This window comes from Neopelma chrysocephalum, unplaced genomic scaffold (assembly GCF_003984885.1).
Source record: "Neopelma chrysocephalum unplaced genomic scaffold, ASM398488v2 Primary Assembly neopelma1_96821, whole genome shotgun sequence".
NCBI lineage: Eukaryota > Metazoa > Chordata > Aves > Passeriformes > Pipridae > Neopelma > Neopelma chrysocephalum.
This window is the reverse complement of record NW_020925465.1, coordinates 877,710-904,131: the sequence shown is the minus strand read 5'-3', so window position 1 is coordinate 904,131 and position 26,422 is coordinate 877,710. Positions and strand designations below refer to the sequence as shown.

The following is a 26,422-nucleotide window of genomic DNA, read 5'->3' as shown; positions in this document are numbered from 1 at the left end:
TTTGCAGCTTTGTCTGTAGTTATTATACTGCTCAGGCAAACCCTGAATAGATGCCAACTCTTAGTTGAAAGCCCACTTGCAGAGTAGTAAGTTAGTAACACGGTGTTGGTTTTTCCCCTCGGACACATCATCACTCAAGAGCATTTGTACTTTAACAGATACGTAAAACAGCAAATAAATCTGGTTAGCATTCAGCACAGGATCATTAAAAAACGACCCTTTAAGACAGCAAATGACAGTTATGCAGAAACACCATAAATCAGTACTTTTTCGCTTCTGAAGAGTAATATTTGATATTTTCCACTTGGATCAAGTCAGAAAATGTCATGCTATAAAAATCCATTACAGACATGATCCTGATGCATATAACTGAGTCAATACTTTCTGGTAATTCTTCCAGATACACTCTCATTTTCCAATGTGCATTTCTAAACCACTAACCAGTGTGTATACAAATATTTTCAATGCGCAAAACCACACCCAAGGAGACAATTGTGGAAAGCTGTGGGTTTTGCTGGGTATTTTATTTGTTTTTAAAGAAGGTGATATGGTTTGAAGCTGGCTCCCTGCCAAGTCTCCAAACCTTACCACCAGAAGTCCCCCCCCCAACAAAAAAAAAACCTCAGGGAGAAGAGGGAGAAAAAACTAAGAAAAACCCGAAAACGAGAGAGAGGACAACCAAACTGATATATATATAAATATATTTACACTTATATACAATTTCACAAGGGAAAGGGAAAGGGGAAGGGGAAAAGGAACAAAACTAAAATAAAATATATATATATATATATATATATATATATATCCCAATCAGTAGCCCGAGATCTAGTAACTAAAGAACAAAAGAGTTAGCAAAGAAGATATCTCACTACTCTCCTGGGACAACCGAGAGTCGCTCCGGAACGATCGCCAGCAACCTCTGTCTCGCAAGGTAGGCAAGGCCTAGCCAGGCCTCGCTCCCCAACACGGCAGACTCAACAGCAGGGAACCTGCACCTCCAAGCCGCCGGAAGGAAAGAGACCGAAGGCCTCTCCTCCTCTCTTCTTATAGTCTGGCTTACGTAAAAATCGTAGGGAATACTGGGTAAATCTGGACCCTTCCTTGGTTACAAACTGGTCACCAAGGAAGGCCTAGCCCAAACCACCACAGAAGGATAAAAAAAGAGCCTTTAAAATATGGTTAAGAGACTGTCTGTTGACATGCTACCATGATGCCAAGTTTTCTCAGTGACAGCAGATCTCACAGCCAAAGTCAAGGGCAACAGTAAGTGCTTTACTCAGCTTTACATACAAAATCAAGGGTATATCTGAAAGACATCACCTTCTTTGAAAACTTTGTCTCCCTCTTCCCTTTCTATTTCATTTGAGGCAGCAGCACAGACACCTTCTAGACAATTTCAAGCTGCATTACAGCCATAACAGTTGCTGCAGGACTTGCTTCGGAAAAGCTCACAAGGGCTCGAGCTGTGTCATCACACTTTTCTGCCTTGCAGCCCATCCCAGGCAAGTAGGACTGTTTGACAGACCATACAAGAGACATGAGCTAGAACAGCACAAGAGCCACAAAATCCACTGCGTCATCATGCAGATTTTCAAATTACCCACTGCACAGAAAATGAATTCAGAACTGACAGCATGCCCAGAGTTTCCTCAGGCAAGCCTCATTTCCCCTAGGTTTACCTGGGTTGTTCTTAATTGCTAGTCTGACCTGCAACAGCATCAGTTTTGCATGCCTTCATCCTGCTTCATAAAACCAAAATACATGTGAACTCTCCCACTCCAAGCCATCAACACATGGAACCGAACAAGGCAGAACCAGGAACAAGCTGAGATGAAGGCTGAATATTTCTGTCTCCTTTCTGCACATGTTGTTATTACTCAAGGAATTCAGTCACAGTAGCACAATACAGTCCACCAGAAAGCAGAAAAACACTGCAGGCTTCCTAGGTCTTTACTTGAGTAGGAATAACAGAAATAAATGCACATATCAGCATACCAACTCACATCAAAACCAGACAAGGCTTACCTGATGCCAGCCAGAAAGAGCAGGCTGCTCCCACAGACAATAGCCTCTAACAATTTCAGCAGCTGGAATGGTAATCAACAGCTGAGTTTGCACAGATGTTTGAGCTCCTCCAAAAGAGCACTGTCAAGCAGAGTTCTTCATAGCCAGAAACCAGAGAAAGAGAGAAGCTGTGTGTTGTTGCCAGCCTACATAAAATGCATAGAGCACAAAAGTTGTGTTTCTCACCACTTCCCACCGAAGTTTAAAGTTCATTTTATGGCACTGCTGTGAAGCCAGTGTTGCAATGTTGGTAAACTGATGTGGCAAGATGTTCAGTCTCTGTGGCAAAAGCAGACACAGAACTGGCTGAATCTTCAACTCTCATTTACTTTTACGGACAAGAAAACACCTGGTTTGGGTTACAAAACTGAAAAAGGCACAGAAGTTTTAGCTACTACATTACAGCTGATGTCAGAAACAGACTCTGTTTACTGAAGTTTTCACTCATATTTTGTCACCAGGGACTTTTGGAGTTTGGATGCAAAACCAGAAGGCAAAAGTTTTATTCATTTACCAGCAAGTTAAGCACAAAAAAGATGACGAAACAGCACAGCTGAAGGGGTACCTTGTTCCTTCCAAGAACTACTCTGTTTACTTTACTACATGCTTAACTAACACTTCCTGTACCAGCTTGCTTAAGCTTACTTAACTCTTCTCTACAGTGCAGATAAAAAATCGAAAGTGATTGGAGTAAGAGAGAATATAATATGAAAGAATGATTGAGAAAGTACTTCTGAGAAAAAAATCTTCACTAGTTTAGGGGGAAAAAAAAAAGGAGCCTTGCAGGACCTTTGACAAACACAGATAACTAGGGAAAGGGTAGAAATTCCTTCTAACTTCACAGCACATATCATGTCCACTAGCTGTCTTAAAAAAAAAATAAATCCAGGTTTGGGTAAAAATATCTATTCCCAGGATTGTAATTCTGGCACTAACTTGCTTATTAAAATGCTACTCTTAAACATTTTCACATTTCCTTTGGCTGAGTACTTCTTTGCAAAAAGTAAGAGGAAAGAGAAGAGGAAAACAAAGCATAATTTTGAAGATGCGTGCAAGTGCAACAAGGGACTTTTATCTCAATTTTTTGTCCCAAGTGCCAGTCTCACTTTTTTTCATTTAGTATCACTTTTCCAGCTCCATTTAACAAATCTCTGTAATGCTCATCAGCAACAGTTCACACGTCTCACGCTGCTGACTCTTCATGTAACAAATTCTTTCCATTCTCCTCTTGAGCTATGTTGCAGAAGACAATAAACTTGGGACCAGTTTGAGAAGATGGAGGGCTGAACTAACAAGCTGGCAAGATGTACCTCTGATATCCCCCTGCCTAATAAAATGACACTCCTGCCAGTCAGACCAAAAAGTGAGTTTAGAGTGCCTCCTTCCTTTGCCATGGCAGACACAGTTGTATCAGTCAGCTACACTTCCATCACACTTCCAGCTGGAAAGCACCCAGAATTCCTGCCAACAGAGTCCAGAAGTGCACATACAAGCCCAGTCTAGTCTGCAAGCCCATCTGTTCAGCCTTTGCTCCTTCCTCCCAAGGAGTGATAGTGAACAGCTGTCAGGAACCATACTCCCTGTTGCCCATCTAGTGTTACCTCCAGAAAACTGGGATATTTATGGATGAGCCCCTGTTCAGCTACATTTCAGCAGGCTGCTTCCTTATGCCCCACAGTCACCTGTCTGGTCTTTCCAGTGATAAAGTTTAAAAAGACCAGTACCTGGAGCATACTGTCATGGTGTCAAAGCTGGAAATGGACTGAGACTAAAAAAACATGAATTCCAGCAAGCTAGTCTGGGATATCCTGATTCTCACAGTCATGTCTCACTTTCACAGATTAGCTGTAGGATCATAGGATAAGCCAGGTTAAACAAGATCTCAGGAAGTCATCTTGTTCAATGTCCTACTCAAAGCAAGGTTTAGCTATGAGGTCAGATGAGATTACTTAGGTTCTGGTTCCTCAGTCCAGTCTTGAAAGATTCCAAAGATGGAGACTACACAATCTCAGAAGGCAACCTTCTCCACAATTTGACTGTCCTCAGTTATTTTTTTCATTGTATTCAATGAACTTCTTATTTCTGTTTATGTAACCCTTTCCAAGCATGGAAAGACAGATGGAACACTGGTCAAACCAGAAGGAATTACAGTCTGCAGAATTTCAAGGGAAAATGCAAAACAGTTTCATTTTTAATTTACTTCATCCAGTTAAAGAGTTTACAAAACTCACACAAATCTTTACAGAACAGGGAGAGGATCCCTTAGCTGCCACATGCCTTCATGTATAGGCATGTTCTACCTAAGAGAATCCTTTGCAGCAAAGGAAATTCATCTCTTCTATCTCACTAGATGACCAGAGCAGTGAGACATCTTCAAATTCAACACACCTGGTACTAGGGGGTAGGGATGGGGAGAAGAGAGTGGAAAAGAAATGGGAGAGAGATTAAAAGGACCTTGAACAGAGCAGCAGCAATTTGCTTAATCCAGCAAGACACGAAATGAGAAAACAAGGACCTCTTTCACCTTTGTAGCCAAAAGAATACCAACCTTCCACTGAATTCAGACTACTGAATTCTTCTCACTCAAGGGTCACAGTTTTCTTTTTTTGTATTTCCCAAGAGACAGCTGCTGGAGTTCTAAAATCACAGATCCTCTTAGACCACATAGACCTCAGTGCTTCTAAAACTGCTGCCAGAAGCACTGCTGTCTTGAAGTGACAGGCAATTCCCATCCAATTTTTAACGGACTACTGCTCTTAAGTAGCCTAAAAACTTGAAACTTATCTGAGGGGGTAGAGGGAAGACCTGTGGTAACTAGCAGGTGAAAACAGACACAGACCCAAAGCAGCATATTAAGAAACTGAAATACAACCCCCTATGGCAAAGGCAATGCTGCATTCAAATGACATGTCGGCACCAAGGAATAAGCACTTTCATACATTGCAGATATTGCTTGTATTAGGAAAGCAGATAGGATTTGTCAAAATAATGCTCTTGATCAAAGTAGCTTGAAACTCCTGCTTCTTTATCAACATTGAGTCTTCCAGATTGCAGACAAGGGATTAATAGCACTTTAAGCTCATTGGTTTCTCTTTCCCAACCACCAAAGCATCCATTCCTTCATTTTGCTTCTTGTGGAAGAACATAGGCCAGATTCAGACAGTGAGCAAGTAAATCGCATGAATGAAGTTACATCGCTTCTACATGCACCCTCAACTACTAGGATGCTGACCTATCTTCTTAAGTTCTGGACATCTTGTTTCCTTTATTTTGGGCATAAGCTTTGTCTTAGTGAGAAGTGGCAAGAAACAGGGAAGAACTCAATTTATATGCAGGCCTATGATTCAAGTTTCACATTTAGTCCATTTCCAGACTACATCAAATCATAAAAGCGAAAACCACAAACAAAACCAGTATTAAATTAAACATATAATATTAAACATTAGAGAGAATGCCTTAAATCTTTCTAAGAGAGGAGACATATTTAAAGAGAGAAATGCTATTAATTTTATGCACCACTGGTTTCCAGCCCAGTTATGCATCTAGTTACAACAACCACAGCACAGTCTCTCCCAACACGAGAAACCAGGCTCTATACATTCTGGCTTTATCTTCTTGTAACCACTGATGGGGTATGAAGTCCTCCATGAAGACAGGAAGAGAAGTACTGATCATCATGGCAACTAGACATGCTTCTAAACTCATCTGGTTTCACAGCACATGTGGGATCTACTGCTTTGCTTACAGAGAAGGTAAGGACTTGTGTTGAAGTAGACCCAGCACTATTTAAAACATGTCTCAGTTCATGCACATCAGACTTAATGCTAAGGAAGTTCTCTTCTGTAATTTTTCCTAGATGATTTATTTCCTTTAAATCATTGCTGAATGAAGTCTCTTGTCCAAATTTCTAATTAAGTAAGAAACAACTTGAAATAGATGCTGAAGCCCAGGAGGTTTCTAACTAACATTACATCCAGGATATTTTAAAGAAGGAGCACAGCTGCTCAGAGCATATGTCCTCATTTCTAATGGGCTGCAGGGAATTCTGCACTACAGGACAGCAGCAGGTGACAGTAACACTAGCACTGTGTTCCAAATGATGGGTACGCTCAGAACACTTCAGACATCTCCATCTTTGTCAGTTCTAGGAAGAGCTCCCCAAGATTTCCAGTGCATCCCTACAGGAAATTACCAACATGTAAATAAAGACATCTTATACTAGTCACAAGCTTACTTCTGTGTGCTATTGAACTTCTTCAAATCTTACCCAGTGGCTCTCCACATTGCAAATATTGATTCAAGAACACATACACATCAAATTTCAAGAGTGAAGAGTTACCTTGCACTTTCCCTCACTTTTTAAAGGAAAAAATTATCCCAAAACTTGTTCTTCTATAATGGCCAGCATGTAGTCATACTCACACCATCTGGCAACAAGACAATAAATGTAATGCTAGTGAGGAATCCAGAATACCAAAGAGGTGGACTGACAATGGGTCAATTCTCATTTTGGGCTGATTTCTAGTCATGGCTAGCCTAGTGTTAGACTCTCAAAGAGAATTAGAATTGGAACACACAAATGTAGGAACAAGAAAAGGGGCTTGAAGTTTTCTGAAAACTATGCCAGCTGTTGAGCTTAAGTGGTCAAATACACTGCTTTTTCAGTGTTGGCTATGTTCAGCTGTTTGCCATGTTCAAATACTAGCGGACAGCAAATCTTAAGGAGAGCCACTACAGTGCTTAAAGGTTGCCTTGCTAGGCTGAGTGTCTTTCAGTAGGCCAGAAACATTCTTTCTACACTTCCCATGCTGTACATGCTAATCAAGGCAACCTAATCAAAGCCTTTATCATAGCAGTTACCATTGCTCTTTCTGTATTATTTGCAGTTGTAAATTCAGTGCCAACAAGCAACATGCCAGAGGCCACCTGGTAAAGTATTTTACAGTATCTGACTCACCACCAATGTGCTGTAGTGACTATTCAGATGAAGTTACAGGTCTGAACAAAAAACCAGCCTTTCTAGTTACAAGGGAAACTGACACCCAAGAGCTTTTGAAGTACGTGCAGGTTCATGGGAATGCTGTTTTCTCCATACTCCCAGCATTTCTGTGATAGCTTGCATGAAGACTGAGCCACTTCTCCCAGCATGTCCATGGCTCGCTCCCAGTTAAGGCAGGTGCACAGCTTTTTTTAGGCTGCCTGTCAAGCATTGGAGATTCCATTGTGATGCAGCCACAGACTGTTTCTTACGTCAGTCCCTAGAAAGAACCAGTGAGTGCAGGAAGGCATTTACTCTTCCAGCACTGTCGGTACCTAGAGAGGAGTCTCAGCTTTCTGCACCCACAGTAAGCGAGGCAAAGCACAAAATCTCTAAGTGTGATCTAGTTAGACTTGCTCACTGCTGTTCTACTGCACAGCCAGCATGATACATATGGAGACAAGATGATAAATACATAGAAAAAGAAGAAAGGAAGAGGATGCTAATGTTGTAAGCCTGTGAAAAAAGCTGTGATTTTTCTTTTGGAATTTTCTCTAATATCCCCTCATTTCATTTTTAAAAAGCTCCTTTTGACAGAATGTTCACATTTATTAAGGCCCCTCCAGATGGAAGCTCTGCCCTTTCTTCATCAGACACTTCCCTTAGTTTATGCTCACTTTTGCTGATGGGGCAGATGTGTCATCACCCAGGTTGATGAATACACTGAATAACATAGGCAAGACAACAGGTATCTCTGTACCATGATCCAAATGCTCTAATAGCATCCCTAGAAATAATTTCCAGCTCTTCAGGTCCAGTACACAAGTCCTTCTCACACACCAGTCATTCAGCCCTGGAGCATGTATACAAGCTCATCTACTCAGTCTGTGAAACTTGAATTCATCTTTCTATTTATGTCTAGAAATTCTTTTGTGACTTACTGGGATTTACCAGTCTTCAACAGGTACCAGCAGCAGGCTTCTGACTTGATTTGGGACTTACCCGATGCACATTGAGCTTTTCCTGATCTCATGTGTTAGCACAACTCACCTACAAAACCTAATATGTCCAGTTCCCAGGACAATTATGTGACTAGCCTCCTGTGAGAAACACATCAATAACAAAACCGATTTCCTTCTTCCTCAAATACCTGCTCTGGCTGTACAAAAGGGGATTTTTTTTATGTCCTGAGTAGCTTCTAAATTTACCCTGATCAGAAGAGAAGCACAGTATGTATTTTATTAATAGTGTTGTGACAACCTTCTGAAGTCTGTTCACAACACAGCATTTGCTTCATGAGGAATATCACGTGTCTCAGGGAAAGTACCTGTTTTCAGAAGTGCTACCCATTTAGGTCTGCAGAATTCTGAAACACAAGAAGAGGGTTTTCTCCCTGTCTACCACATCTTTGAGGCAGATGCATGATCTAGAAGACGCCAGAACCCCACGAAGGGGTTAATGTCCCTGGAACAGTCCTAGGTCATCCCTCCAAAAGCAAAGGAAAAACATGGTGTACATTAGAACTTCCAGAGCACAGACCTGAGGCATTTGTAGACCTCTAAGAAATCAAGGCACTGATGTACAACAGGCTCAACTCAACTCCCAAACTGTTGTATTAACCCAAGGGCTTAGCCTGCCCTAACTCCCCATTCATAACCATTTTAGACAACAGAAAACACAGCTCCTGATCTGGAAAAAAACAGAAGTGATTTTGCTAAGAAACATTTCTCAAGGTAGGTATGCCCCTCAGATAATGCTTTTTACTTCCTTTCTCACCAAACAGCACCTCCCCTCACCCACCAATTTTTGATAATGTACTTCCAAATTATTTTGAGACTTTGAATAACCTCTAATTTTACTGTTGTTCCGTTAATTTTATATAATAGCACATATCATGCCAGGCACCTTGCACACAAGACATTGTGAGTTAGAAGCAAGGCGCTCTCTTCAAATCCAAGCAGCAAGAAGGACAACAGACAGTTCTTCATGCAACAACTTGGCTGACAGCATATCTCCGTCTGAGTGATGATCCAAAACTGGATCCTCCTCCAAAGGTGAGTTCTTTGATACAGCATATATAAGGCTGTGGTATAGACAGCCTTGACATGGCATTTGACTGCAAATGTTTCATGCAGTCTGAGGACTTGTCTTAATTCCTTCTGAAAGGCAGAGATGCCTGAAAAAGCTGTGTCAACATGTGCAGCTGTCAGGGGAACGTGGAAAGGCATACCCATAAGAGTATGGCCAGAATAGGACCTTATGACTTATAGGGGATTTTAAAGGGAAACAAATGCACATTTTCTCCAAGTATAGCCATAGTAACATGCATGAATTAAGTGCACCTTTTCTCCTCTCAGGTAAGGGATTACCACAGAAAACAGACCCCTCTCCATGACTCGACATCTAGTGCAGACCGACGGAGGTAAATACTCAGGTGGAATTCAACTTCTCTTCCCCTAGTGTTCCCTGTGAAGAATGGATGACAGAGCAGCACTGCCACTCTGACCTGACAGTATCTCAACCATTCACTGCTGTTCAAATGCAGCATCTCCAGCCACAGCTTCTCTGGAGAACTCTTTCTCAAGCATGAAGTAGTTCCTACACCTGATCGAAGAAATGATGCTTGGTTACAGGCTAGTTAAGGCAGCACAGGTTTGTTTCTGTGGCAGGACACATGTCATTGCAGCAGCTACAGACTGATACTACAGGGAAAGTAAGGTCCATTTAATTCTCAGGATCCATAGAAATCATCATCTTAGTTATGTCTATTGCTCTCACGCATGCATGAATCTCACTCCACACACAGTCCATGACACAGTTTGTCAGATGTTAACATCACGGAGAACTTCCTCCATACATATGTAGTTACACTGGGACATCAAATCTCCAAACAGGTTGTGGATAAGGCAGAGATACAACACTGTTCCCATGGCTTTAGGTGCACACACAGCCAACCTGAGACTCACACCACACAGCACATCAGGAACTGGATTCCCAGGGGTTTTCTCTGAACCTCTGGCACAGACTTTCTGAGGACAGGACACTTACGAATATCACTACCAGCCAGCAGATGTGCTTGGCTGACAGCAGATGACACCTTCTTATAAACATGCATTCGTTATCAGCATGCTTTTCCTTAGCCTCAGGTCAAGCCTTCCTTCAAAAAGTCTTCCCAAAACTTGGCATAAAGGTTGCTTTCTTTCAGTCCTCACAACCACAAATCTGGCAAGACAGTGTTTTTGGACGACACTATCAGCAGAAGAAACTTCAAGCCTGACTGAACCCAATTCTAACCACAGACAGCATGGAAACAGATAGACCATTAAATAATTAATTGAAATAATTAACTTTAAGGATTGCATGGGTTTTTTTCAAATTAAACATCAGCTCAGAACAAATTACATGACAACTGCAAGCCCACAGAACTCTCAGGGAGAAAGGAAAAGCACTGAATGAAAATACTAGTTATTTCAGACATGATACATTTCTATTCAGGTGTAAGCTTACTTTCTCATATTGAAATCATAGGGTCTTATTTCATATGGACATCTGCTTTTGCCTAATCCTCTACTAATTCAAGGAGCAGGTAACATGCACAAAAATTTTAGGCTCCTATTTCAACTAGCCTTACACCTGGTTTCCAGAGTGCAAAAGTTTGGGTACACCAGCAACATGTTTTCTGTCTCTCCTACATTTCCTGCATTCCGCTGGGGTATGCAAATTACTTCTCTCTGGGATTAACCCATGCTAGATACAGTCAGAAGGATTTAATCAGATTAGTCAAGCTAAACAGATAGCCATCTCATGTTCTTCTATCCATCAGACAACAAAACCAACAAATAAACATAACAAACAAAGCACAAAATATTTTGAGGCCAATCAAACTGCAGTCAAAAGGTCTTTTTTAGAAGCTGCAGGTACATAATAGAACTCACCTGGTAAATAAAAACTGAACCTTTAAAAACTGTCCAACAAGATGCCTCTGGATTTTCATTTGTCAAGTAAAGGGCAAAGGCAACACCTGAGCAATAAAAAACCCCAAACACAAAACCACACGCTCGAATATCATCAACACAACCTAACCTCATGGAGGTTTGCTGGCTCAATCAAATACATATTCAGAACACTTGCTCTATCATTATAATCAATTAAACCTCATTTGCAAAAGGGCATCTTTGAGAGCTCCTCAGGTTTCTTTTATAATAACATATGGAGCAGATATAACAGCTTATCAGTTGCACCAAATACGAATTTGGCAAAAGGGTGTCTTGTAAGTGCAAGGGTTCACAAACCCACTGTTCCTTACTTTAGGCAAGTCATCCAGTATTGTCCACTAAATCATCTCATTTGTTATGGCTAATCTGGAAAAGGAGATAGAATAAACTCCTGTCCTGAACACAGGGACAAACCAGTCAACGCACTGTAAACTTCACAGTTAAAATTACAAATGCTCATCACGAAACACCTGTGCATTTTGCTCAACACAGAGCCAAAAGTTATTTGGACTAATTTGTTTTTCTGAAAAATTACTCAACTTAGAATGGATTCACACTAATGAGAAATAAAAGCTCTCAGCCCCTCTATAAGATACTGAAAACTTCCAAACAATAGTTTCCGTGTCATTTCCTGTCTCTCTTCAGAAATGCTATTTAAGAAAAGAAAAATAGGAACACTTGCATGAAAAAAGGATCTTTGCATCCAACAGCCTCATCTTCCCCCACTGATTAATCTTTCCTGAGGGCCCAAAACAGGAGCTGCCAATAGAAAAGGAAAGCATACAATCAACTTAACTGGGCACAAGAATGACTTTTACTCCATAATGAGAAAAAGAGGACCTGCTCCACAAATCCAAGAAATGCACAATTGATCTGCACAAAGATGTGCGTTGACTGAGTCAAATCATCATAAATTAAGAACATATGGTCCCATACCTTGGAGCATTTTACAGAATGCACAGCCAACAAGTAGGAAATTGATGCAGATAAGGAAAATACAGCTGCGTAAAACTAGGACAAGGGGTTCAAACAGTCCAAACTCCCACAACAATGTTACCATTAACCACCTCCCTACACGACAAAAAAGGAAAAAAACTATGAAGAATAGCAGTTAAAGGCTTATAGGCATCCTATAGTGTCTCATTTTGACCACTGGTAAAAAACAATCAGAGCAGCAAGGAAAGAAAGATGGAAGCTACATGAAGATGCAGCTTTACAGCCATCCTCCAAGAGAAGGAAGACCAAGAAGTCTGAATCTGATTGAGGAAAAAAGTCCATAAGCAAACTGATCAACTGTTTTTAACTGAAATAACACAATGCCATGCTTTGGCCATCCCTACTACATACACAAATTACAGCCTTTACATTGCCAAGCTGAGTAATACACACTCCAACTCCCTCTGCTCGTATTTTTTTAATCTTCTCACATGACAGTACAAAACACCTATATTTTAAAGCGAGGTCCAGAGCAGTATTTTTAGATATCAAGGCACATGCAGGCAAATTAAAAGCTTTCATGGCATTTACTGGTGCTTACCTAAGTATCTTCAGAAACACGGGTTTCCATACCAAAGTTTTCCAAAGAATGACATTTCTGCTTCACAGCAGCTATAATATACATGGGAATTGCCATGCAACTAGAGCTCACATGTGCAATTGTCTTTTCTTACCAGCCATTATTCTCTGGGCTTCATATGGTTCCATGTAGCCAGTGTTCTCCCCTTTTCCCATTCTGTTCAACTCACTTTTGGCATCAAACGGATCTGAGTAGTCATCAGCTATCAATACCTGAAAGACAGGAAAGTGACTGTTACTGAATTCTCCAGTCAGATGTGCAAACCAGAAGGCAGTAACATCCTATCAGCAAAAAAACCCACCACAAACCAGTTCCACACAGCTGTATCCTATGCCATCTTCAAAGTACAGTCTGAGTTCAGAGGAGAAACACACAATTGCCACAGATCAGTTACTAAATGGTAAACTAAATAGAAGTGTGCTCCTGTTCAGACCAGAAGCCTAACAAAGGCAGACTCCGTGTTGAAAAGATTTCTGACAAGCACAAGCTATAGAATAATTGCAATGGACAAATTAGAAAGAGCCAGTCAGTCAGCAAACTCAATCCAGTGCAACTCCTATCAGAGAAGTTTGCTAATATTCAGAAAAAAAAATCACATTTTCTCTTGCACATACTTCATACTTTCTGTTTTTTAGGTTTATCAGCTAGAACTGAAAATATTGCTAGAAATTTTTCAAGTAAATAGGCTACTATTTATCATTCAAATAAATAAGGCTACTATTTTCACTGCATTAATAAGAATCTTTGTTATTTTAGTTCTCAGCTGAAAAGAAACAAGACATAAAACAAGCTTCTTGGCTAAATTTAAATCCTTGAACCCATTTGTGTCATTCTTTCTCTCAGAGAAACATTATATTTACTTATATTTTGTGAACTGAGACAAAAGGCAGCAAAAAGAAATTCTGTCAGAACACATTTTCCTCCTCTACTAGAAGACTAAAAAAATCTGAAGGTTTGAAAATCTCACACCTTACATTACTATGCTTTCTGACCCCTGCAAAATCACTGAATATGTAAGTCCCATATATAGTTTTTCTTAATCAGTCAGTTGAAGTCACAGGAACTATTCCTCTCTGTAATTGAAGGGGTAGAGCTAATCTTCATTTCTGGAAGGTGACAAGGGGACCAGGGCAAGGGCAAAGATCCTCACATGAGAATTATTGCAGAGCACAGAGATGCAATGTACCACAGACAAGAGAATCTGAAGCTAAGCAGAGGTAGATCTCAGCACCAGAATCCCCACAGAATCATAAAATAATTCAGGTAGGAAAGAACCCCAGGAGACCACCCTGTCCAACCGATCACTCAAAGCAGGGCAAGCATAAATGGCTTACTCTATTAAAGAGGAATTTTTCAACCCACCAGTTACTTCATATCTTTAAGATCAGCATTGGTAAGACTTAAACAAACTGCTATTCCAACAGCTTCAATCTTTTCAACAAAGAACCAGGAGTACACTGCTAGCTAAGAGACTGAAGCTGCATCCACTTCGGTCTCCTGCTGCCAACATACCCCACCAGAGAGAGAAGAAAAACAGGACACAAGTATTTACAGATCAAACACCTGCACAAATTCTATGGAGTAAATGACCACTGTGTAACTCCTTTAAAATTAGGGAACAAAACATCTAACACACTTCAGTGTCATTACTCAGGCCCTGCAACACTGCAATTTTATACTACTTATTTGCTTATTCTACTACTAGGACTGATGTTTTACCTATATTTTTTGTGTGTTTTCCTCCAGTCAAAGTCTAAAGTGACCAGAAGTTTCTTTTGACCAGAAATAACCAGACTGGCATGGAGGAAAATATAATCCTTTTTCTCACTTGGTGTCCAAAATTACTCCCTAATTATTGCGAAAAGCAGTTAACACAAAGAGGAAAAGTCCCCTCCCCCCGTCTAGCAACATATGCCCAAGCAGCAAATCAAGCGACAGCAGCTGCACACACTTGAGACAAAGACAACAATGTGTATCATGCAGCAGTAATTTCTCCTAGTCACAAGGACAAGTTTATCTCCAAAAGTGATGCAGTTGAAATGCCATCCATGTAGCCTTCTGATCAGATCCTGTCAAGTGCTGCTAGGTGGTACCATGGGCTCTGTACTGCTCTCCTACTGCAAACACTGACGTAATACTCACCAATCCTTAGCATAACTGTGCTGAAATATGAAACAGAAAGCAGTCTTAACACAGCTATTTTTGCCAAAAATATACTAGGAGGAAAATCATACATATCAAATGCTGTCAAACAAGACCACCGCCTCAAAAAGCCAAAAGACCCCCACTCAAGCAACCCTCTCCCACAACAAACCCCAAACCCATTTTTCAGCACTCAGTCAGGCAGAAAGAGCAGCCTGCTTCACCTTTCCTGGAACCATGTGTCTCCTTAAAGGTGGATTTACAACTCTGAGCTGTCAGAGGGCTTCCCAGCTGACTGTTACTGTTTCCATACATATTAAAATCTAGTAATTCTCAGCCTGGATATAGCAGCTGGCCAGTGTCAGAATTTGATTTCTTCTACACTTGCAAACAGCTATAAATTCACTACTTCTATAAAACCTCAAGTTTTTCTACTTCTTTCAAAGAGAAGCCAAAGTTTGAAAACCTCAAACGACTGTGCTTGTTGGTTCTATTATAACATACCTACTTTAAATGTCTGAACTCCTTTTCACAATCCCATTTCAGAAGATTGTTTCTCCTATTTTCAGAGATCTCAGCCAGAAAAAGGATTCCTAATCTGCAAGTCCTTGTGCCACCTCCACATAAATTACCTTTACCTAAGGAGCTCATTTTCCAAGCCTATATGCAGCAGGTCAGACAAAGTACAGACAAAGACTTTTGATGAAATACAAGGTTCTGAGTGCATGAATTTTCTAGTCACACATAATAATCAAAACATTTGCTTAGTGATAGGTGATATTAATACATTGTCCTCATACTCCCTAGTGCCATCCTCACAAAGCACATGCTTGCCACTGTTACATACCAGTTTTGTTCACAAAGTATCGAAGGCACACGCCTTGATTTTGCAGACCATCTTTATCACCTCAATGCCATGCAGGGAAGATCCAGTGTGAGAACACTACACCGGCACCTCTCCCCCATGGCCATGTAGAAGCAGGTCTTTCTGTGTGTTGATTGAAGTGCCTTCATGTTCACTAGGGCTCATCCATTTTCCAGAAAGGGTTATTTGCTGTGTGCTTTGTGTGTCTGTTTTTCTCCCAACAACCTTTCAGCCACTGCCCAGCAACCTGGTCTCAGTCAGCCATTTGTTTTCTACAGTCCAGAGGCCAAGGCCAGCACAGATCATCCCAGGTTAGGGCCTGCATGCAGTGCCCCTTCCACATCTTTGATAAAGTGCACTTCCAAGGCAAATGACTAAACTTGTTCAGTTGGCCTCCAAGTTGATGTTTCATGTTAGTTACAAACACTGGACAGGAAAGAGAAGGGAACAGATGCCATCCATCGTCTACCAATGCATCCCTCCCAAAAGTCCCAAACAGTCAGACTATCCAGGATCTAATGCCGTACTTCACACATCTACCCTGGACACAATCAGAGGAATGGCAAAGTGTTGAGGTTTTGTAACTATGGCTAGAAAGAATGTTCATACACAAGTTATGACCCTTGGAGCAGGACACACTTAATTTGCCTCCCTCTTCTGCCAAATCCAGCCACCTTCCTTAGGGGTCTTATTTATCAAAATGAAACACAGCTAACAGGAAACCCCAGAAGGACTCAGGCAGTCATTCAAATTCCAAATTAATGTTTAAACTGGCTGCATTTGTCAAGGCTATTTTCAAAGACCTGTGGCTTACCTCTTAACAGAATGCAAGATCACCAGAGTGGACTGTGAGGTCCTACAGCTATTGATTCCTGCTCTATACAAGCCCATTCTATGGCACCCCATGCACATATGATACTATTTTCTATCAGGTACATGCAGTAATAGTAGCTTGAGGCATCAGTAACATCAAGCAAAGAAAATTCCAACCCGTCAATAGAAGTGCACTGATCAAAAGAGGTCAACAAAGATTCAGGAAACACTCACAGGAGTACATCCCAGTAGGTTGTCTTTAAAACTCCAAAGACAAAGAGTACAGCTCAGCTACCAGACCAAGCTGACAAATTCAAAATCATAGCTCTAGCTAAAAAGTCAGTCAGCAGATACAAGACCAAAAAAATAACAACCAACCCCCAGAAAATAAAATAGAAGTTGAGATTCTGGTTGGTTTATCCCTCTATTATATATTAACTCAGTTGCAAGCTTCACTGTTGATGCATAGTCTTTGTTCTTCCACAGTCTTTAAAAAAAAAAAAGTCTGACAAATATTATCATATTAAATACAAGTTTAAGTGGATATTTGCATATACAGAAGAATGATTTGCATATACCGTCAGAGGAAGAAACCAAGGAACACACCTATACGCATAATTTCACAGGTATCTCTATCTGACTAAAAAACACATTTTAAAGGGAACAATCAAGAAAGAAACAAATGAGAACTTACCACACTGAGATAATCGGGGTAAACCCTTTTTGAACTGAAACATAAAAGATCTAACTATCTTTAAAACAGCAACTTCAGCACAGAACTGTCCATTATTTTACTGATTTAGTGGCTATGATGATCAAGGACACACTGTTCTGGAAGAATCCAAGAGGAACTATGATAAACAACATATAGCAAAAAAACCCTAAAAGATCTCTCCTGCCCACCAGCCTTTTGGGAGATTTATTATGGGAGACTCATTTGTGGTGCGGTGTGGGGGGGTTTTCTTTTGGGGGGGGAAAGATCTGTTATTAATAAATATTATTATTTTATCAATATATAGAATCATAGAATGGTTTGGGTTGGAAGGCTCCTTAAAGATCATCTAGTACCAACCCTCTTGCCACATGTAGGTATATAGTTAAATACATATATAAAGGTAGATCATATATTGGCCTTTTTGACCTCTTTTGACCTTTGTGATCAACAGTTAAGTCCAGCAATACCACAGACAAGAATATGTCACTGTCAGCAGAGATACAGAAGACAACAGCACTTAGAAACTGTGAATGTCTACACCATAGTTAACTGACACAATTTAACATAATGTAATGAAAATTCCTCATACTCTTTGAGAATTCTTACTCAGAAAAGTCACTAGCCACAGCACAAGTCACTCTGTATTATCACAGAAACATAGAATGGCCTGGTTTGGAAGCCACCTCAACAACCATCTAGTTCCAACCCCCCTGCCATAGGCAGTGACTCCTTCCACTAGACCAGGTTGTTCAGAGCCCCATCCAACCTTGCCTTGAACACTCTCAGGGATTGGTCAGCCACAGATTTTCTGGGCAATCTGTTCCAGTACTTCACCACTCTCACAGTAACATCTAATATCCTACAATCTAATCTAAACCTACCCTCTTTCAGTTTGAAGCCATTCCCTGACCTTGTAAAAAAGTCTCTTTCTTGTAGGATCCTTTCAGGTACTGAAAGGCTGCAATTAGGTCACCTGGGAGCCTTCTCTTCTCCAGGCTCAACAAACCCAATTCCCTCAGCCCTTCCTCACAGGAGAGGTGCTCCATCCCTCTAATCAACTTGGTGGCCAATACCAACTAACAATATTACATGTTTTGTTGCTGTTGTTGTTATATTTGATTGTTGTTATGAAATTAAATCTCTGAGAAATACCAAATTTCTCTCCTTGTCCCCAAGCAACCTCCAGGTCTTACATCCCAGACATGCCCTGGGCAGATGTTTCCTTAAAAATTATATTTTCATGTAATGTTCAGGTAACTACACATCAGAAGTATCTCTGACGTTGAAGCCTGGACAAAGCTCAGCCTGCATACAGCAGTACTGTGAAGTTTTGTCTGGATTCATTTGTCTTGATTCATTCTTTATTCATTTGTTTTGCAAATGAATAAAGACTTGCACTTTTGTTTTCCTCCACGAAGCACTGAATTCCAGAACCTGTTGGGTAATCCTCCCCGTAGCCTAAGCATAACCTTTCTTTTAAAATGAAGTTCACAGCCTTGGAAAACCTGCTGATACAGTGATCTGTACATAGTTGGATTCCCAAAAGTATCACGAAAAATAAATCAAGGATTTTTAATATTTTGCTAACAAGTCAGAAATTTAGGACATGATTCTAGAGGACTACTCAACAGACAAAATGTGTATAGAGCCTTTCCTTCTACTCCTAAATTTGAGTATTGGAAAGGGCTGCATCAGCTCCGTCCCTGTAAGAAAACACAGGCCTCATTCATAGCAATGATTTCCAGAGTATGATACATTTCTTATCCAAAAGGTAACTGAAACACAAATGGGGAAATGTCTAACTTTCTGATACAGTTGTGAACCGGTAGTGAGGTGCTGGGGAAAGAAAAAAATAACCTCATTCAGATTTACACACTGATCTTTAAAACTAGATTTGGAACATTTGTGACTTTTCTTGAAGATTTAAAACTATCTTTTGTTCCTTTGGGTTTTCTGGTTTTGTTTTGTTTTAAACCCTGCAAGATTAAAATAGATCTTTAAATATCTCAGAAGAACAGAGATCTGAATTCCAGGAAGGCAGTCTGCTTGCAGACAGTCCTCCTGTAGTTCCCTTCAGCAGCCTTCAGTCCACAATCATAAATAAATATATATCATGTTGTAAATTTTGAGTAGCTGAAGTCCCCCCATAGTCACTACTGCTCACATATAAAGCCTGTAAAATGCTTTTAAATCCTCTGGGAATACAGCTACTGATAATCCAATATCTAGTATTTTTGCAAAGCCACATGGAAAGAAAACAAGAATTCAGGCATTACTGTTTGACACCAATGTATGGACTTTGGGTACAGAAACAAAACAGATCTGCAGGTTTCTTTTCATCTGGACCAAACAGACTGTAGCTATTTTTTAAAGTCAAATATTAACAATAAATTAACTTAAAAATGGCATTTAATCCCTCCGATGGAAAACATCCCAAGTACTTGCAGCCATGAATGGTTTTGTTGGTTTTTCAGCTAGAACTGAAAACTGTAGTCAGGAAATCTGAATGACTGGCCTGGTAAATGAGGGGGAAGCAGTGGCTCTTGTCTATCTGGACTTCAGTAAAGGCCTTTGACACTTGTCTCTCATAAAATCCTCATGCACAAGCTGTTGATGTAAAGGCTGGCTGAGCAGTGAGGTGGATTGAATTCTGGCTCAACAATGAGGTACAAAGGGTAGTGACCCATAGCACAAAGTCTAGTGCTATGGGTGCACCAGTGAAGTGGTGCACTCCATGGGTCAATACTGGTTTTAGTCCTGTTTAACATCTTCATTAGTGACACGGCTGATGAAGGAAGAGTGCACCTTCAGCCAGTTTGCAAAGGACACCACACTGCGAGGAATGGCTGAGATACGAGTGACCAGAGGGGCCTCTGAAGCCTGGTGAAACAGACCAACATGAACCTCACGAAGTTCATCAAGAAACGCAGTCATGCACCAGAGGAGGAGCAGCCTCATGCAACGGCACATGCTGAGGGACATCCAGCTGCAAGGCAGCTTGGCGGAAAAGGTTGTGGTACACACCAAATTGATCATAAGTCAGCAATGTGCCCTTATTGCATAGAAGGTGAACGGCACCTGGGCTGCATTAGGCAAAGCATTGCCAGCAGGTCAAGGGATAGGACCCCTCTCCTCAGCACTGGTAAAGCCACACCTGAAGTATTGGGTCCAGCTGTGGGATCATCAGTATAAAAGAGACATGGACATACAAAGTCCAGCAAAGGGAGTCCAGCAAAGGGCCACATAGATGAAGGGAATGGAGCATCCAATGTACAAGTAAAGGATGACTGAGAGGGGACTGTTCAATCCATACAAGCCCAGGGGGAATCTTATCAATGTGTATAAATATCTGAAGGGAGGGTACGAAGAGGATAGAGCCAGGCTCTTTTCATTGGCACACAGTGACACGAAAAGAAGAAATGGGTACAGACTGAAACACAAGAGCTTTCAGCTGAAGATCAGGAGACGCTTTTTCCACTGTGAAGGTGACCAAGCACTGACACAGAAGGCCCAGAAAGGTTGTGGAGTGTCCACCCTTGCAGATATTCAAAAGCTGTCCGGACATGGCCCTGAGCAACTGGATCGATGTGGCCCTGCTTGAGCATGGGACTCTAGACAAGCTAATCTCCAGAGATCTCTTCCAACCTCAACCATTCTGCAGTTCTATGATTCTGTCCTTGCAGTCAAGGCCCCTCATGCCATTTTTAGTCATCACCAAATGTCTTTTGGTAACCATTTCAAAATGTGACTTGGAGTACGTATGGGGAGGCAACAGTTAAAGCACTAAGCTCAGACTAACTGCCCTAAAACATATACCAGCCACCTCTCACACCACAGGACACTCAGAACACAGGTTGAAGAGACAGAAAAACACACATGCTTATTCTTGTTGTCTAGTAATAGGACAGGGACACAAGATCGAGATTGAAGTGTCTATAATTACAGATGCAATCAAACAGACTACGGTTGGACAATGTGAGAAAAGACAAACACAGGCACTTTTAACAAGAAAAATTTATCCCGTCTGAGTTTTGTCTAAAACTTTTAAACTCATACCTTGTATCCTTCACCCTTTCAGTCCTAAAGGAATGAGTACTTTGTAACACGCAATGAGCCCAGAAACTTAGCACATGACAGCCCAGATCTGTTTCTAACAGCAATGTGGATCCCTTCAATTTGGGAAGACAGCCCAGCACAGAAACATGTTTGCCTTGCATATTCTCCTGTGAAACAAGTGAGGGAACAGATAAAAGAGTGATGCAGAGACATTCTTGCTCATTGGGGGCCAAGTGGTCACAATTCATAGAGATTAGATACACAGGCTGCTTGGAAAGAGGTGGAAACAAGACAAAGGTCCACCACGTTGCCCAGTTCCCTTACAGTCATTTTACTGCAATATTAGCCTTTTTCAAGAATAAGGCCACATGGAATGTGTTCAATTACTGTCCCAGTAAACAGTTCAATAAGCACAATTCAGTTCAGAACGGGCAAGTCAGTCTCCTTGTTTGAATCCAGTAGCTAAGGTACGTTTTTTCAATGGGATTGATATGCTTACTGCAAAGGTATACACACTCTTCCAGAAGACTACCACTCCCTCCTTAAATCTCCACATGTCTTCCAACTGCTTCATACTCCTTCCTGGTAGTGTTTCTCTGCTTGGATCTCTGTGTCCAGAAGTCTGATAATCTGGATGGTTTCCAAAGCTGAGTGTTCCAAGCTGTGCATACACTGCAGATGCCAGGCATACTTGTAACTGAACAGCCTAACACATCGTTTCAAAAAGCCCTAAAGTACCTGAGCCTGTGGAGTTTCAGTGAATATATGAATATCTTCCTTCTCAGAAGACTGTAATAGTCCCTTAATCATGAGAGTGACATGTGAAAAAATGCATTTCTAGCTGCGTTATGACATCATGAGATACATGAAAAAAAATAGTTTGCTGCCTCTATGTGTAGCCTTGCTCAAGCTTTTCGTGCAACGAGATATCCTAATGGGTCTGTGCCTATAAACCTATCTAATGGAGATGAAAGCTTAGAGTCAAAAATTTCTTTAACACCTGTGGAAGTGGATCTTGCAACTTGCAGTGTCTTCTGCATTCAATATGCACAACTGTTGCAAAGTTCTGCCTCTGTTGTACAGAGAGAGGGCAAAATAATGTTCATTATGAAATAATTATCCTTTAAAGAACAAGAATACTACAATCCCACCTTTTAAATCTTAAGAACTTCCTGCAATGAAGTATGATAGAGTTTGTCTTTGAATAGTGTCCCAGGTTCTTCAGCTGAAAAATCAGGCGGAGAACATTTTCCGTTCAAATAAGTAACAGGTGAGAATATAAATGAAGTATCCTTTTACACAGGCACCGTCTCCTCAATTATTGCTGCTTTCATGGATCTACATATGCCACCATGCCAGATAGAGGGCAGTCACTTGGGAAGATTTCAGCTCATTGTTTTCAATCTCCATTTCATTAAGTGGTTTGCCTATTGAGGTGATCTTAAACCAAGTCTCTCATTTATTCTTGCACAAATACCACAGCTGCTAGGTTGCTGCAGAATACAGACACATATTGTTTCAACTTGCCTACACTCATTTGCTTGCCACGGAGGAATTAAGAAGTTAACATCTCCCAAGCCAGCACTAAAGACAGAAGCCAGTAATTTCTTATCTGCTACACTGGAGGAACTGAGCTGCTTCAGCCATGAATTCTAACACAGCCTGCCCCCCTCGTCTGATGGTAAGCATCACTGTTAAAGCCCCCAAAATCGACTGATTGTATTACCCAAATTAAAAAAACAATCTACCCACCAGTTTGAATTCAGAAACATCTGGAAATGACGACTCTCCTCTAAGCATCTGTTGTAGAGGTTAGTCACTTCACTGTTAAAAGGTGCATGGCAATTTGGGTTTGCTGCTTCAACTTGAGTTCGTATTACTACCTCTATACGTCAAAACTTCTTGAACACCAGATAAATTACATCTGTGCCATTACTTTTACAGCCTATGTCGGGAATCTTGCAGAGTACAATCATGTTTCCCACTGCTTTAAATCTCCATCTCCTTTATTCCCTGAATCAGCTAGACTATCATTTTTTTTTCCCCTGGGAATTTCAACTAACTAAACTGTCACTATTCATACTCTGCCATTTGCCCTTTATAAGTAAACACACCAAACAAGCACCTTCCTGAATCTCCTTCACATTCCAGTAACTCTTTCAGGACACACAACTCAGTTCTTCAGCCAACTCTTTACCGATGAAATAACAGAAATTATAAAATTGCTTATTGAATTTGTTGAAAACAATACATCTCACTTCTCCATTAACACATAAAGGAAAACAGCACTCTATTCTTGTAAATGAAAACAGAAAAAAAACCTCCAACAGATGCTGGAATGGAACTCAAGCAGACAGTATTGGATCATTAAACACTAACATACTTCTACAAAGTCAGACCTATATGGCATCTAGATCCTTTTTTCATTCTCAAGTTGTTTAGTAGTTTATCCTACAGATGTTTTTCCCTTAAATGTCTTGGGGGGGTGTTATTGCCTCTTTATTGTCCCCTCTACTGTGTCCTTCTTACAGAAGTTTATTTTCATCTGCTTTATTTGCTACGAAACTACAGACACTCCATTAACTAAATTCCTTATATCTCTTCCTCAGTGAATCACAGGTATAGAAGACCAGCAGTTCTCTGCCTGTCTGCTATGACCCTTGCTTACCAAGTTCACCTGTTAGACCTTACACTTCAGGGCTGCAAAATAATAGAGATTTCACATCCACTGCTGGGAGGAAATAATACAATTAAACAAAAGCATGTGTTGCTTCTCACATCCAAATTCTGTTGTGGGCAGGCACACCTAACTTTTTGAGGCACAAGGACTATTTTACTTCTCAGACATGATAAGCCTTCCTACTTGTCACATATAGTTTTCTGCCTCAAAAAGAGAAAAAAGTGACTACGACTGAAACTTTTTGCCTGCAAATTTTAAAACCTACAACAGGGGCTTGGGAGCAGCACACAGATTTATGACCACACAAAAGAGCAGGTTACCTAGCAACAAATATATGGTTTCTGCTTTGAAATTTGCTTTAGTAGGTTCTACAATTGAGACATGATTTAAAAAAAATTAAAGTAAAAGGAAGAAATAAACATTTTGCCCCACGCAGTTGTTCTTGCTGAAAGTGTTTCCCTAAGAGCAGATACTTGGTATCAACCCAGGAAATTTAAAGAAGACTGAATATATCATAACATATCATGTAACACAGTGATATGCTCACTTTTAATCAATCACTTCCACAAAAGAAGTTGCTTCCAGTCTGGAACTACACCTAAAAAAACAATGTAATAAATTCTAGACTTTTAATCACTGTCACAAGCTGATTTCTTTGGAATGCCACCTGGACAGATACAAAATTTATCAAGTTGTCATCGAAGTGTGGCAATGCAATCATGTTACATATTTAAACATGCACACACAGATCAGTTAGACTGATAGCATTCAGCATATACTTGCAATTCTTGTGATGTGACTATTATACTGAAGCTGAAAATGTCAATTAACAAAATTGAGAAATGTTTATTTCCAATACAGAAGAAAAACTAAACTATACTCACAACACCAACAGAGGTGGGGGGGATGTGCTGTGCTTACAAAATATTTGATGCTACTTCCCTCTGTAACCTGAGTTCCTGAGTCCAGCACTTTACAATGCTGTGTCTAGAGAATTTGTTAAAATTTGTAGAGAATGACCACTAAAAAACAAGACATTTGCATCTGAGTAAGTAGCTACAGAGTTTGCTTCAGCTACCTGCCAATTGGAAAGACAGTTATGGAAGTTGTGATGCTGTTGTAACACAGGACTTTGAACTCCCTCACCGTTGGCACTGAACTAGGAGGCAAGAAAGTTATTACTAAACAAATTACAAACTGGCTCCTTAAAAACAGACAGCATGACTTGGGATGGCATCAATTACCTTTTTTTTTTTTTAATGTATTTTTTATATATGACTGTTCCATACCACATACAATGGGCCTGAGGCCACAAGTTCGGATCACAAGCACGAGGCTTTTCAAGGGACTCTAGCGCTCCCAAAGCACCTCCCTAAAGATTCACATCCTATTCTGCAGGAGCATACCAACCCAAGAGCCTCGGTACCAGTCACGAGGTCGGCAGCGCACTGCGCCTCAAAGCAGGACTAGGCACACCTGTGAACCTGCCCCACAGAAGGGAGGTGAGTTTGAAAGCCACGAGGACAGGGCAGCATCACTTCACGTGCCAGTCTTGCACATGCCCTACCTGCCCTGAGATACTAAAAAGCGCCAGGCCACCCAGTGAAGGACGATTGAGAACAGCAGCGGCTGCAGATGCAAACAGGAGCTAGTCCCCTCGCCAAAAGTCCTTCCAGGGGCTTAGGTAGCCCCAGCCCTACTCGCTAGTCTACAGGGGCGGGAACGGGAGCTCAACACTCACCTTATCTTTCACGGCAGAGGGAGCAGCAGTCGCCGGCTGCTTGGAGCCCTTGTGGAGCTTCTTGCCCGCGCCGTCGCTGCCGCCACTGCCGCTCTCCACCTTGATGAGCCGGTGCTTGGGGGAGATGTACTTCACGTCGGGCGGTGTCGCCGGGCGGCGCTCGCTGTGGCTGCGGAAGAGATGCGGGGAGCCGGTGGTGGGGGGCGTGGCGCAGCACGACGAGGAGGAGGAGGAGGAGGAAGCCTTGAGGGCCGCCTCGCCCAGGTCCTCGGGCGCCGAGTAGTCCGGACGGCACATGGCGCGCAGCTTGCGCAGGGACGAGCCGGGCCCGCTGTAGGGGTCCTCGAAGTCGCGGTCCTTCTGGGCGCGGTAGGCGCGGAGCAGGTCGCTGGTGTCGTCGCGCAGGCGGCGGCGCGAAAAGCCGGGCGAGGTGTGGTGGTGGAGGTGGAGGTGCGGCGGCCCCTCGGGGCGGGGCGCGCCGCCGGCACCGTTCCGCTTCTCCCGGTAGTCGGGCCGCGGGGGCTGCGGAGGGCTCTTGGTCTTGCTATTGCCCAGGCTGAAGTACTTGTTCAGCCATTTGGCCATCGTCTCCCCCGGCCGCGGCCTCAGCGCCGCTGCGCGCTGCCCCTGGCGCCCCGCGCCCCAGCGCCGCTGGCCGCCCGCATGGAGGAGCGGCGGGGCGGCGGGGCGGGCCGGGCGCCCCGCTCCGCGCACCCGGCGCTGTCCCGCTGCCCGCGGCTGGAAGGGCTTCACTGAGTCCCGCGGATTCCCGGCGACAGGGAGCCGCTCCCGGCCTG

General features: G+C 41.8%; 1 protein-coding gene across 1 annotated transcript in view; it reads right to left on the bottom strand.

Annotated features, from left to right (window-relative positions):
• SHB (SH2 domain containing adaptor protein B) overlaps positions 1 to 26,254 on the bottom strand; it is a 60,755-nt gene extending 34,501 nt beyond the window's left edge. Inside the window, exons 1-2 of the mRNA XM_027709685.1 lie at positions 25,626 to 26,254; positions 12,708 to 12,825 (exon numbers count right to left, since the gene is read on the bottom strand). Coding sequence (XP_027565486.1) covers positions 12,708 to 12,825; positions 25,626 to 26,210 — 703 coding nt within the window. The 5' untranslated portion in view covers positions 26,211 to 26,254. The remainder of the gene's footprint in view (positions 1 to 12,707; positions 12,826 to 25,625) is intronic.
• Between the last annotated feature and the right edge of the window lie 168 nt (positions 26,255 to 26,422).